This window comes from Gymnoscopelus braueri (genome assembly GCF_963280865.1).
Source record: "Gymnoscopelus braueri genome assembly, chromosome: 9".
NCBI classification, from domain to species: domain Eukaryota; kingdom Metazoa; phylum Chordata; class Actinopteri; order Myctophiformes; family Myctophidae; genus Gymnoscopelus; species Gymnoscopelus braueri.
This window is the reverse complement of record NC_137610.1, coordinates 53,976,477-53,989,990: the sequence shown is the minus strand read 5'-3', so window position 1 is coordinate 53,989,990 and position 13,514 is coordinate 53,976,477. Positions and strand designations below refer to the sequence as shown.

General features: G+C 46.5%; 1 protein-coding gene across 1 annotated transcript; it reads right to left on the bottom strand.

Moving 5' to 3' along the window:
* Positions 1 to 3,332: 3,332 nt before the first annotated feature.
* LOC308091621 (CCR4-NOT transcription complex subunit 1-like) lies at positions 3,333 to 10,256 on the bottom strand (the record flags this gene model as incomplete). Its single annotated transcript, XM_080437283.1, has 1 exon — positions 3,333 to 10,256. The coding sequence occupies one exon, from the start codon at positions 10,254 to 10,256 to the stop codon at positions 3,333 to 3,335; it is 6,924 nt and encodes a 2,307-aa protein (XP_080293409.1).
* Between the last annotated feature and the right edge of the window lie 3,258 nt (positions 10,257 to 13,514).

The window sequence follows — 13,514 nt, the reverse complement described above, 5'->3', positions numbered from 1 at the left end:
TTAGAGTGCATCCTGTGTATGTCTTAAAAAAAGAAGATATTCAAAGTAAACGTTTACGTGCATCTTTACATGTCAACAGAGAGAGCTCTTGTCTTGTCTGTCTGCATGACATCTAATTTGTGCTAAGGACCCCCTCGAAGATAAGATGGTGCATCTCAAGGGGTTCATCCTTCTAATAAAGGTACTATGTATACAAGCTCTAAAACCCACTGTTTGCTACTACTCAGATTTGGTCCAAAACTCACACAAATCGGTTACAAATGATCTCTGGGGTCACGTGATCAAGATGTGTAAGTCCGATTTTTCAGTTCCCATTCCAGTTGGCTATGACTGCCTTCCACAGTTTGTCCTATAGTCAACCCATAGCCTGGCAGAAACCTGTGCTCCGAGGAGCACACTTTTCTAATTACTAGTGAATTGATGTGCTTGTCGAACTGAAATGAGGCATCAAAGAGCACACCATGATTTTTAACATTGGGCTTTAATGGGGCTTTTACAAGGGTGGACAGGTTGCCAAGAGCGTTTTGTATCATTGTCAAAAGGGACAAATAGGTCTACCTCGAACATGGTTTCATTCAGTATTGTGCAATGACATCCAGTGGTGGAAGTACTCAAACGTGCTTTCATTTTAGTGTGTTCCCATGTTGGAGGGATGCTTAACGTCGAGAAGGAACTCATCTGGAAACATAAAATATGGTCAGAAGATGAACACATGATGAACTTAAAACGTATAGTTAGAGGATATTACAAAAAAACGAACCCGTTACGGCTGCTGAAAGTTAGGGTACCCACAACCTACAAACAAACAAATGTTGAAAATGTTTAATTCTGTGTTAAGTAGCATGTGAGGGGTCATAATTTGAGTTTTTCATGATTCTGAATCCATTGCAATCATTCATTCATTCATTTTGCACTAAAACCACTACTACTCGCAAACCCATTTTTATGTGCGAAAAGATATATTGCTTGTGCATGCATTAAAAAGTTACTTTATTGGTTTCAGTTGTTGCAATACTGCGAGATACTGAGATACTGCCCCAGATACTGGGGAGGGGGAGGGGGGGGGGAAGGTGGGATTATGGAGGTCAGTGCAGTGCTGGGAAAATTCAAACATACCATGAAGGAATTTAAAGGTGAGGCCTGTGTATGTTTTAAATGTTGCCAAACTCATTGTTAAGTGAAATGTACTGATGTTTATGTATGATATTTTTGACAGATTAAATGCTTATTTTAATTTTAGGATTTGACTGATGGTGAATATGGTTATGATTCTTTTATATGATTGTTATTTGTACTTTTTTTTGGGTTAGGGTTAGGGTTAGGGTTAGGGTTAATATATATAGAACGAATATATGAATGAATATAAAAGGTTAAAAAAAAGATGCTACTAGGCTACATGGAGCTTCTGACAGATCTTCTTTCGGCTAATTCCCATCAGGGTTAGGATCATCTGTTTCCATCTGCTTCTGTTCTCTGCATCTTCCCCGGTCACTCCAGCCACCTGCATGTCCTCTCTCACCGCAGCCATGAACCTCCTCATTTGGCCTTCCTCTGCTCCTCTTACCTGGCATCTCCCAATGTAGCCCTCCACATCCCTCCTCTGCACACGTCCGTACCATCTCCAACCTCACCTCTCATGTTTTATCCCTAAATCTTCTAACCGTGGCTGGTCCTCTAATGTAGTAATTTCTGATATTGTCCTTCCCTGTCACTCCTAATGTAATCTCTCAAGAACAGATTCTGCTCTGCGTTTCAATCTGTCGGTAGCCGTGCTGACACCCCGTGCACATTGGCTACAAGTGGGCGTGCCATCAGATCAGGAAGCAGGCCACGCTTTACCTTTTTAATCAAATGTAGTGGCCGGGATTTACGTGTGTGCCGTTCGTTCCCCACTGGAAACAAACCGAAACTCATTTAACAATAGCGTCCTCGAAGCCGACAAAACCACGGAAAGCGTTTTTTAAATAGCTCTTTCATCATAGAAACAAGTGGGCTTATAAACAAAACGATCCATGTTCTTTGGGAGAAATGGTGTTAGTGTTCCGTGGAGAAATATTGTTAGTGGGAATGAAAACATAGTTTACAACCCCGGTTTCCCTGAGCACGGGTCGTCCGTTCAGCTCCGCCCAGAGCCAAATGAATAAGTAAAAAACAGCAGAGGGCGCTGTCTTTCCTTTTTATTTGGCGATGGGTTCCCAGATTGCTCCTAATGAGAATCATAGCACCCTCAATTCTGCCACCTCCAGCTGCACCTCCTGTCTTTTCGTCAGTGCCACCGTTTCCAAGCTGTACAGCTTGGCTGGTCTCACTACCGTCTTATATATATTCCCTCTCATTCTCGCTGGTACCCTTTCTGTCACAATTCACAAATCACTCCTGACACTTTCCTCCATCCATTCCACCCTGCGTGAACTTTGTTCTTCAACTCTCTGCTACAAGCTCACAAGCTTGTAGATCTGCTATTTTAGGTGTGTGACACCTTTGTACGACGTTTGTTTTTTGTGTCGCCAATTCATTTCTTTCTCCATTTACCTGCTCTAGCTCTTCCCTCCCTCTGTATAGGCTCTATGCAAAGCAGCCACATTGGAAAGAAATTGGGCCTATTCCTTACTTCCTTCACAGGTTTTACCAATGATACTAATTAAGGCTCTGATCCATTTAGTGTAGCACAGTGGACCCCCATAACTCTGAGAGTGTACAAATGGAACCAAGTTACACACCCGTAAGGGGCCATTTGGAACCCCCTCAAGGAACCATGAGGGTCCCTGGACCACACTTTTGAGACCCACTGGTGTAGCAGAGTGTTTCCAGTGATGATCCATACATGCAACAATATCAGCACCCTGACTCTGTTTGACCAGAATGGAACAGAGCCTTCATTAGTATCATTGGTAACACCTGTGCAGGAAGTATGGAGGACGCCCAATTTCTTTCCAATATGGCTGCTGTGCATAGAGCCTATTCCCAGGGGGATCGTTGATTCATGAGCAGTAAGTAAGAAAGTAACTAAGTAAAGGACCTGGCACTCTGCAATGTTTTAAGCCAGTCAATTGGACGTGCCAAAACCTGTTGACGCATCTCTCAGAGGTCGGTTCTGTTTTGGAGAGTCGACATGTGGCACAGAACATCCAAAATGAGTCGGAACAGCGTAGTAAAACAAACTCTTTATTCTTGATGGCGTCAGTGATGCTTTCAGTATGTCACACAGCCGTAAGTGAGTAGCATTAGCCTTTTTTAATCACATTTAGAATGAGTGTTGTTTCCAGTTTGGGGATCAGGGAGTCGTGTCTGGGGGGGGGGGGCAACCCAATAGCCAAAGGCTGTGACCCAGACTAGCTGGCACCAGCACCCTCCATCACCTCTTGGGCCTGGTTCTGTCCCATGCAGAACTGTGCTACAGACTGGAGCAGCTTTTCAATCTCGGGGGCACAGTGCACAAAGTCATGGCTCCAGAACTTGAAGGCAGGATTCTTGAGCAACTCAATTAAGGTGATGAGGAGTCCCCAGGGGTGTGGCCTATTCACTATCAGCCTCTCTAACAGAACCCTGGTGATCTGCTCCTGAATAGCTTCGGCGTTCGCCTCGGCAAACAGGAAAAGCATGGTGCAGCTGAAGTAGTGGGTGTGACTGTTGGGGTAGCGCAGCTGATTGGCTATTGCGTTCAAGAACAGGTAGCGCCCCTCCGTGTCCAGTTCCACGGCCAGATGGTGGAAGATGTCCATGTGAGCAGAGTGGGTGATGGAGCTCATAGAGCGGCTGCTGCCCTTTTTGTTAATGTGATCAACGGCCTGCATCCCCACGTGTAGCACTAGCGCGTTGATCAGCTTGATGTTGTAACGGTTCCCTGAGTCCTGTGAAACCTGCAGGCTGCTGCGCAGCTCCGAGAGGAAGGTGACCGGTGAGCGTGTCTTCAGATACGAGTCCAGGTCCTTCTTAAACTGGGAGGGCATGACTCCGGTGAAGTTGCCGATTATACGGGGAGAAATGTTGATGTCACTCAGCATGTCCACCTTCAGGTTGGGTGTGAAGGGGTCAGGCAGCCTCATTTTGCGCGGACACGCACTGAGGATGAGGTTGCGGAGCTGGATGCAGTTGGGCGGGATGACGTCGCAGAACAGATAATGGTAGTCACACAGGAACTCTGGGAAGTCATGCAACAGCACCAGGAGGACACGTAGGGTGCCCTTATAGAGCATTTGCATTGGTTTATTGAGCTCTACATTCCTTAGGAAGGGGGCCTGGTACTTAAAGAGCGCGTTAAGCAGATGAGCGTACATGGGCCAACCCTTCTGTTGTGGAGTGCGTGCCAGTATCCTGGCAATGAATATGCGGTGGGAGATGAGCTCCAGCCAAGCATAGACAAAGCCAGGTACTTTAGTGGGCCGCAGGCTGTGGAAGGTGTTACAGAAGGCGGTGAGTGTGTGGAAGTTGATGGTCTCCAGGATGTGTTCTGGGGCATTGAGCTCCAGCATTAGCATGATAAAGATGCGATGGTAAGGCAGTTGCTGGAACTCAGTTTGACGCACTTCATGGTCCTGAATCAACACCCCTAGCACAATTCCCAGCACCTTGTTGAGCAGGTTGATCTTAGTAACCGTGTTGTTGGATTCTCCAGATTGTTTCACCAGCAGGGCAATGAGCCTGACAAAAGCATCCAGAATGTGGTAGCACTTGGCCCTGATGGTGGCTGCACTGGCAGCGGGGTTGTGCTGCTGCTCTGCCTGGGCGCGGTAGCTGATCTCCACGCACATCTCTGTACAACGGCGGAAGAACCGTGAAATCAGGTCATCCGTTTTCAGGATACCTTGTTGGTGCATCTTTACAACAAAGGCAGAAAAGGCCTTGGTGCTGTCCCTGCCAGCAGCAGCAGAGTGGTACTGGTTGACCCACTCTCGCAGCAGGTACTCTGCATTCTCCTTTAGTCTTGGCGGGTCATCATACTCTGAAGCCTGTGAGATCCCGGAGTTCATCATGAAGTTGGGTCCACTATGAGCTTCGATCATGGCCTCATGGTTGGAGCGAACAACATCCATAAGCTGGGGACGCCCTTCAGGTGCATTTGCCCTAGAGTCAGCAATGTTCCTCATCAGGGCCTTGATGGTGTGGGAGAGGTCTTCCGCGGTGACGTGGCTGACATTGCGCACATCCACCACCAGCAGCACATTCACCAACTGCATGGCAAACGCTACTGCCATGTCGTGCCCGTTCTCCATTGACTGTGCCAGGTGGCGGTCATACTGCTGCATGTTGACCAGATTGTTTCTGATCAGCAGCTCCACTGCTTCCACGTTGTACTTGTAATCATCATGGCACTCGATCAGACACCTTGTGATCTGCTTGTTGCACGACCGTGGTCCATAGGCACGTTCATCGTGCAGGGCTTTCAGGACCAACAGATGACTCTCTCTGTAGTGCTGCAGCAGGTCACTGTCAGACACATTTGTGGCATTCAAAAGACCCTTCACTGCTTTTTGCAGCAGGTCCAAAGCAGCAATTCCATCCTTGGAGTTCCTGGCCAAGGTCACAGTCTCCAGCAGGGTATGCAGGGCCTCGGTCCGGGGGTTCATGGCCAGGGCTGGAGGGATGGCATGGAGGTGTTGCTCCAAATCTGCGATGCACTTGTCAAAGATCTGAGACATATCATCTGTGGCCAATGCCTGTTGCTTCATGGCCTGAGCCAGAAACTCAGTGGGTTTAGGGAGATCATTGCTGAGTAGGAAGCCTTGAATGTTATCATGCACAGCCAGCTGCTTGTGTTCCACTCCTCCTCCCCCCATGAGTCTGATCTGTTTAGGCATACGTTCAGCTTGATAATTCAACATTGAAGGGCAACGACGAGTCTCCTGTTGTGCATGCTTCCTTTTGTCAAACTCCATTGCCAGTCTCTTATCCATTTCTGGGCCAGCCTTCTCCATCGCTGTCTTCTGAATATAGCAGCAAGCTAGCTCACAGTTGTCCTGGGCGATCCTGGCTGCAGCCTCCTCCATCATCTCGCTCAGTTGGGGCGTTGGTGGTGCCCTAAGTGCAGCAGCAAAGCCCTCCTTGAGGTTGGTGGCGATGCTCGAGTTCAGCAGCTCGCGGAAGGTGATCTGGGCCAGATTGGGGATCATGTCGTGGACGGCAACGCGCATGCCGTCCACCGAGTCCGGAGTGCAGTCCTTCCTCACGATCTCCTCACAGGTTGTCATGGCAATTCTGATGGCGTGATCGACAACAGGATGAACCAGCTCCTGCACGGCCCGCTCCACTGCCTGACGCACACATTGCTTCAGCTGAGGGTGGGCTTGAAGCAGGGGGATATTAACGTTGATATTGATGTGTGGGGCCAGGCCTGCCAGGGCATACGCTTTGATGTCATGGTAACTGAACTGTGGCGTGGGGGTCCCAGTGGTTCTACAAGTGGTGGTGGTGGTGGTGGCAGCAAAGCTGGATGGGGAAACTGTAGTAACTATAGAAAGCGTCTCTTCTGGAGGCTTTACCTCCTTCTTTGGTACAGAGAGCTGGTCCTCCAGTCTCTTCAGTTTGTCCTTGTCCTTCAGCAGGTTGCCAGGTTTGAGATCATTGATGTCCAGAGAGAGGTTCTTACATAGAAGTTCAATTTCAAATTTCAAGTTCAACTTGAGGTTGTGCAACTGATGCAACTCAGCCAGAACATTCATGATGTCCATGCTCCAGCGGCTCTGGGGGCTGAAGCTCAGGCTACGCAAACTGGACTCCAGGACTTTGGCCACAAAAGGAACCACATATAGCAGCTCCTGCTGGCCTTTCACATAGGCCTCCAACAGAAGAGACTTCACTTCCAGTCCTGGGCAGAGGATAGGTTTGTTTTTAGCCAGGGTGATCATGCCCAGCCAGTTTCCCAGGTTTCTCAGCAGGGAGCGATCAGCTGAATTGGCAGCTGCCTTGTCTGAGGTCAATAGAACCTTGATGTGCCTATAGGTCTCAGTGAGGACCAACTTGAAAAACTCAGGGTTCCTGAGCGTGTCCAGGAAGTTGGAGTAGAGACCGTGGAAGTTGGGTTCAAGGAGGACACGCTTCACCAGGTACTGAGCCACCCAGGGCATGAATTCCTCATTCTCAGCTGCTTTCAGCGCCACTGCATTGTGTGTCACGTTTGACTGAGATAGGTTGTTGAAGATGAAGGCAATCTTCTCCTGGACATTCTCAGGAGGCTCCACAATTATTTTGGTCTGGACTGTGGCCATGTTTGTCTTGTTCATTGAGAGTGGCAGATCTTTCTTCAAGATGCTGGGTGTGGGCCTGGTGATGATGGTGGTCTTGGCGGCAGTGGTGGTAGTTGTACTGGTGGTGACCAGGGTACTTGGGGGACCTTGCTGTGGGGCTTTGGGCACACCGGGATGCCGAGACTCGACCCGGCATTGAACATTGGCCAGAGACAGGCTGTCAGGGGTGGTGATGGAGCCCTGTATCTTCCCCGGAGGATCCCTGGACTGCCGACCGCACTCGATAAACTCTTGTAAATGATGGGAAAATTGCAAGAAGTGACCGATTGAGGCCAAGTGTTGACAATACTGGGAATGGTCCTTTAGCTTGTTTTTAAATCTATCTAGAGCAGCAATGCCGAAATGATACATTTTGGATCCAAAAGGTTTTTGCAAGCATTCAAGGACATATCCAAGGACCGGGGCTAGGAGTTTGTCGCTGACCAGGTCCTTCTCAACAATACTACCGAACAGGCAGGCGGTAATGTGAAGCATCTCATCTGGGTACTCAGGGAAGAAGCGGTGCTCTTCAAAAAGGGTGTGCAACATGCAGTTGAACACCTCCCGCTCTTGTTTGATGGCTGAATCCTTAAACCTCTGCAGCATTTCAACCACCTGATCTACAGACATGGTGGGGCACATTGGAGGATTGTAGATACCTTGGAAATAGTTGCTAGCTGCATCTTCTATCTCCTTACTAAAGTGCTGGTTTGCATCTGCCCACACCTGAGAGAGGTCAGTCTGCTGAAAGGTGTCCGGATTCAGGCCTGGTATGCTCTTCTTCCTTGTGTCAGAAGGGTCACTGCTTAGTGCGGGCATATCCGGACCAGAACCAATACCAGAGCCAGTGGCCGAACCTAGAGGACCAGGGAGGTTTGAGGAAAGGCTGCCGATGCACCCACGCAGGTTCAGAGACTCAATGGTTGACATACGGGCCATCGGTACAGGAGAGACGCCTTTGAGGCTGCTGGTAATGGGAGCACGTCCCTTTGGCATCACCCCTAGTGATGGCGGACAGACTTTGTTCATTACATTACAAACACTCCCTGCACAAGACTGCAAGCAGGCCAGCATTGTGTTCAATGTCTCATGGGGCAACTGGGTTCTTTTAGGCAGGTCCTTGTCTGGAGCCAGGCCGCCCATAATGGATGGGCAACGCCTCATTAGGAACATCACACAGGCTTGGAAAAAGGGCTTCCCATGCTCTCTAATTTTGTCAGTCAGCCATTTGTCAAGTTTGAGGTATTCACGGCAAGAGGCAAGTGCAGCAAGGTCAATAACAAAGGGAAGATTAGTACCATTCAGCAGCATGGATAGGGACTTCAAGTCCTGGGTCACATCCAGGATGCGAGAGAGCTTGGCCTGGTCATACTGCTCCCCTCTCATGTACCACTCAGCCATTGAGTGCATGATTAGCTGGCGAATGGATTGGGACTGGCCCTGTCCGTACCAGGCATAGTGCAGGATGATGGAAGAGTTTGGATGGTTGCCCAGGAAGATGGGCATGAGGGTGGAGAGGAGCTCATGGCGGAGAGTGTGCCAGGAGGTGGAGATCTGCAGCAGTGCCAGCGCGAGCATGTCTGGACAATGCTTGATGGGAAAGCTGAACAACTGTTTGACCTGTTCATACTGCCCGAACTCAGACAGTCGCAACAGACTTTCCACCAGGTCCAGGCTCTTCCAGGCGGAAATCTCCCTATTGTTGACTTCCGGTGGGGCCTTGAGTATGTCGATGGCCACTGTATGACAGGGGTAATCGGCGAAGGAAAACACCTCTGGGCTCATCAGGGAGTGCTGGATGAATAACAGCTGCCCCTCAGCATATTTCCATGGCCGATAAATGAGGTCAACAGGGAAAACCTCCATGCCCAGACCCCGTCGGATTCCACAGACCACCATCTTTAAACCCTTACTGTCCTGGATAATGAAACCAGGGTGATCCAACTCATAAGTCACCTCCTTGAAATTCAGATTGGGGTTCACTTCTCGAAACACATCAATGAGAACTTCAACATTCCAGGTGTGTGCCTGTGAGCCATTGTTGTTGTCCTTCCCATCACTCCAGATACAGCTTCCTGGAGCAGAGATGGACTGTAGTGGGATGCCATCAGCCAGTCCAGAGTGTGTGCGAGCCATCATGCCCAGAACTCTGGCCACCTGGCTAGCCGTCACCTCTCTCGCCCCATACTGAAGGATTATGTTTCGGCACTCGTCTAGACTTGCACAGAAACCATAGCCAACTTCCTGCATGAACTCTGCAAGAGAACCGTCCTCCTCGATCATTATGTTCTTAGCTAACTCTCCTGAGTCTGGCAGGATCCTTTTGATTAGAATGTCCCGTTTTTCAGGGTACAAAAGTGGTGCTAGCATCACGGGACAACGCTCCTGGGGAAGATATTTGCAAAGTGTCATGAGAAAGATGTCAATCTGCTCTTGGTCTACACCGCTGGCTCCCTTCTGCCCAAAGAGTAGGAGCGAGAGGAACAGGTGCAAGATCTCTATGGAAATGTCCAGGAAGCCACCTTCCCGGTTGCCAAGATCTGCGTTGTCCACGTACGACTGCAGGAGAGCCGGGAGGTTCTGCTTTATGAATTGCAACGCGAAACCTCGTAGGTCTCTGTCGCAAGAATTCAACAAAGAAAGGCCAAACATCACCTCTTGGACCTTGCTGAACTTAAGAATTTTACTTAGCTGAGTAAATAAATGTGCCGATGGCTTCAAACTCTTCTGGTAGCACAATGGATTGTCGATGGCGTAGCAGAGGGTAGAGATCAGATTTGGCTTTGAGATCAGCGACACACACTCCTGGATCAGAAACTGTATTTGATGGAAATCCTTGCCACTGTTTATACGATCGTCACTAAAATCCACCTGGGAGAAGAGACAGCGTAGTAGATGCCTGTCTGCCTCAGGACCGTGCCAGTTCACAATATGCTGTATTTCCTGCTGACTGCCCGTGTAGTTTTTCTTTGTTAAATTGTCCACCAGGTAGCTGATTTGAGACAAAGCCAGGGAGAGCGAGTCAAGATTCATTTGCTTGGTTGGGGTGGAAGCAGGCAACCGAGCCTGGCACAGAATCACCCTTTAGGTCACTTCAGTGATAGGTTATTTCTGATTCCCCCCCAAAGGTGTGGAAAATGTTCTAATTTCCAAATGTCAACTCCCAGGGATAGCTTCTGGTGAAGTTCTAGTTCCTCAAGTTTAATATTACAAACTCAGCATGCTGCTTCCAAGAAAGTCATTTAGTTGCTCATTCATCCCTTCATGCAATCATGGGGTCAAAACCACGGGTCGCTGATGTATCTGGACTATTATTGACCATATGTGGCGATCCTCGAACTCTGCCAAGCTGATTGGTTTAAATACTTGCCCATATATAGCGATCCCCGAACTCTCACGGCGATTGGTCAAAACACTTTCCCATATATGGAGATTCCCGTCAGCCAATCTGCTTCACAATCTCTGCGTGGATGTGTGTGTCTGTGTCCCTTTTATGGTCATATATGTCATTAATATGACAACATCGCACTGATATCATGCTTCAGACTACTGAACTCTTGATGTCAAAACCACACCACCAGGATTAGGAAGATGTTTCCCCCCTTTTCTTTGAATACCACATAATATATGAACTGTGTTCCACAAATAATGTTTTTTTCCCACGTTTTTGAAATATTTAACTTAAATTTATTATATAATATTGTTTCTGTCGGGTGGAAACCTCACATGTCCAAAACTGTTCCTTTTCAGGATTCAAATTCAAAAGTAGCAAAAGTAGCAGATCTACAAGCTCAAAACACGTCACTTCACACCACGCTTCGAGCTTGTGGATCTGCTACTTTTGATGTTTTCTTGTGACGCTGTAAGTGTGATCAAGTAGGGCGTTAATTTACGAAAAAAGACATATGGATATAGGAGGTTTCTGCAAAAAAGTAATCGAAAAAATACGACCCCTCACGTATTAGGAGGGCAGGATGAGTCACCAGAACCAAGGACGGGTGTTTTTGATGAATCTAACATGGTTAAAATGGAGTTTGAAGTTATAATGGGTTTGTATAGGAAGGGGGCGTGTCTGATAAAATGAATATCAGATATCTGAATACTGAATCGAGCAACTTAAAAACTGTCTGGGGGGGCTCACGAAAGCCTGAGTGGACGATAAAATGACCCAATTTCATTTTTTAAAGTGAAATATCCCTTTAAGTGGTTAATGATCTATAATTATAGCCCAATGGTGAGCATATGATTCTGAAAAGGGCCATTATGCATAATGAGTACTTTTACTTTTACTACTTTAAGCATATTTAAGACATTAAGGTGGCCCATTAAGACCTAGAACGCATCTGTGTCACTTTAGATTTCTTTGGCTATTCAAAAATAGCAGATATACAAGCTCATAGTGCGGCACCGAGTGCCGCGCTATGAGCTTGTAGATCTGCTATTTTTGAAAAATCTTGGACTTTTTTTTTTTGATAAAAAAATTATAAAAACGTTAGGATTTAGAAAACATTTTTAAGAATCGCCTCAGGTATTAATGGGTTAAGTAGGTTTTTGTATGCAGGACTTTTACTTGTATTACTAAGTTACTTTTTTTTGTTTTACTCAGTGACTGTCGTATTGCTACTTTTACTACAAACATGTATGGTATGGGAGATACCATACCACTGTATGGTATGGGAGAGCCATGCAGTTCTGAGAGCCCCATCTTGTTTGAATTGACCCCCTGTAAAGCGGTGTGGCATTGCTGTTGATGTGTGACTGTGTGTGATGGTGATATTTATGAGCGCTGACAGGCACCAGATTCCGTTCCCATCTGCCCGGCATCCAGGGTTAAGCTGGGGATGTCCAGAGGCTCTCACGAGGGAATCTTGCACTGACCAGCACTTATACTTGAGGGCCATGACGCAACCCCTTCTGCAGTGGTGGAAAAAGTACTGTACTCACATGTTTTAATTAAGTAAAAGTAGCAATACTGGAATGCAGAAATACTCTGTTACAAGTAAAAGTCAAAAATTCAAGATTTACTGGTATCAAAATTTACTTAAAGGACAACAAGGGTTATTTTATTAGTTTGTAATGATAATAATTATAGGATGAGTGTTAAAAAAAATCATGTATTGCTTTCTATTGTTTTTTAATGATTTAGTGATTTTGAACTGGGGGGTGGGAGCATTCAATCCATTGGTAAATAGAACGCAGCCACCGATTTATAGGCCTGAACGTGAATCTGCCTGTCCCAGCGCCACCATGAGGCTGATTTGAAAAATGTAGGGTGGCTTTTCTTCCTTGGCCTAGTGGGGATGTGCGTACAAAGTTTCACGGAAATCGGAGGCTGCGTCCATGACTACTGGATCGAATGCCTCCGCCCCCCAGTTAAAAATTAATGACTAAATCATTAAATAAAAAATCACACCCAGTGTGAAGTGGGCGGTGTGGTCACAGTGGTCATCACAGTGATGGAAGTTCACTTAAAAAAAAACATAAATGTGTTTTTTTTTTTTACTTAAAAAAAACTTTAAAAAAAACATAAATGTGTTTTTTTTAAGTGCATAGTCCTATTTATAGGGCTATGCACATGTGTCATGTTTCACTAGCCAATCACAGTCCTGAATAGACTGTGATTGGCCAATCACGGTGCAGGGTTAGGGGGGTACACTGGTGGCCAATCACAGCGCAGGATTGGGGGGTGCAAATATCCAAACCTCACATATAGGGGCGGTTTCACCGCCCAAAAACGATAGAAAGCAATACATGATTTATTTTTTCTTATAATTATTATCATTACAAACTAATAAAAATAACCCTTGTTGTAAAAAAAACAAAGTTGTCCTTTAAAGTACCAAAAGTAGAAAGTACTCATTATGCAGAACGTCCCATTTCAAACGTCCCATTTTCAAACTTATAAAATGTATAAAAATCTTTTGAAAATAGCAGATCTACAAGCTCACAATGCGTCGCGATGAGCTTGTAGATCGGCTATTTTCAAACGGCCGAAATGTATACAGGGATGAAGTGGTTAATGTATGTTTTGTTATAATAATCAAAATCCACAAAGTAACTAGTAACTAAAGTAACTAAAGTTTTCAAATAATTGTAGTGGTTAAAAGTACAACCTTTGCCTTTGAGATGTAGTGGAGTAGAAGTAAAAGCACTGAAAATTGGAAATACTCCAGTAAAGTAAAAAAAAATACCTCAAAATTGTACTTACTTGAGTAAATGTACTTAGTTACTTTACACCACTGCCCTTCATGTCTTGCTGTGCTGCGGTCAAACTCCAGTGTTTTCACACAG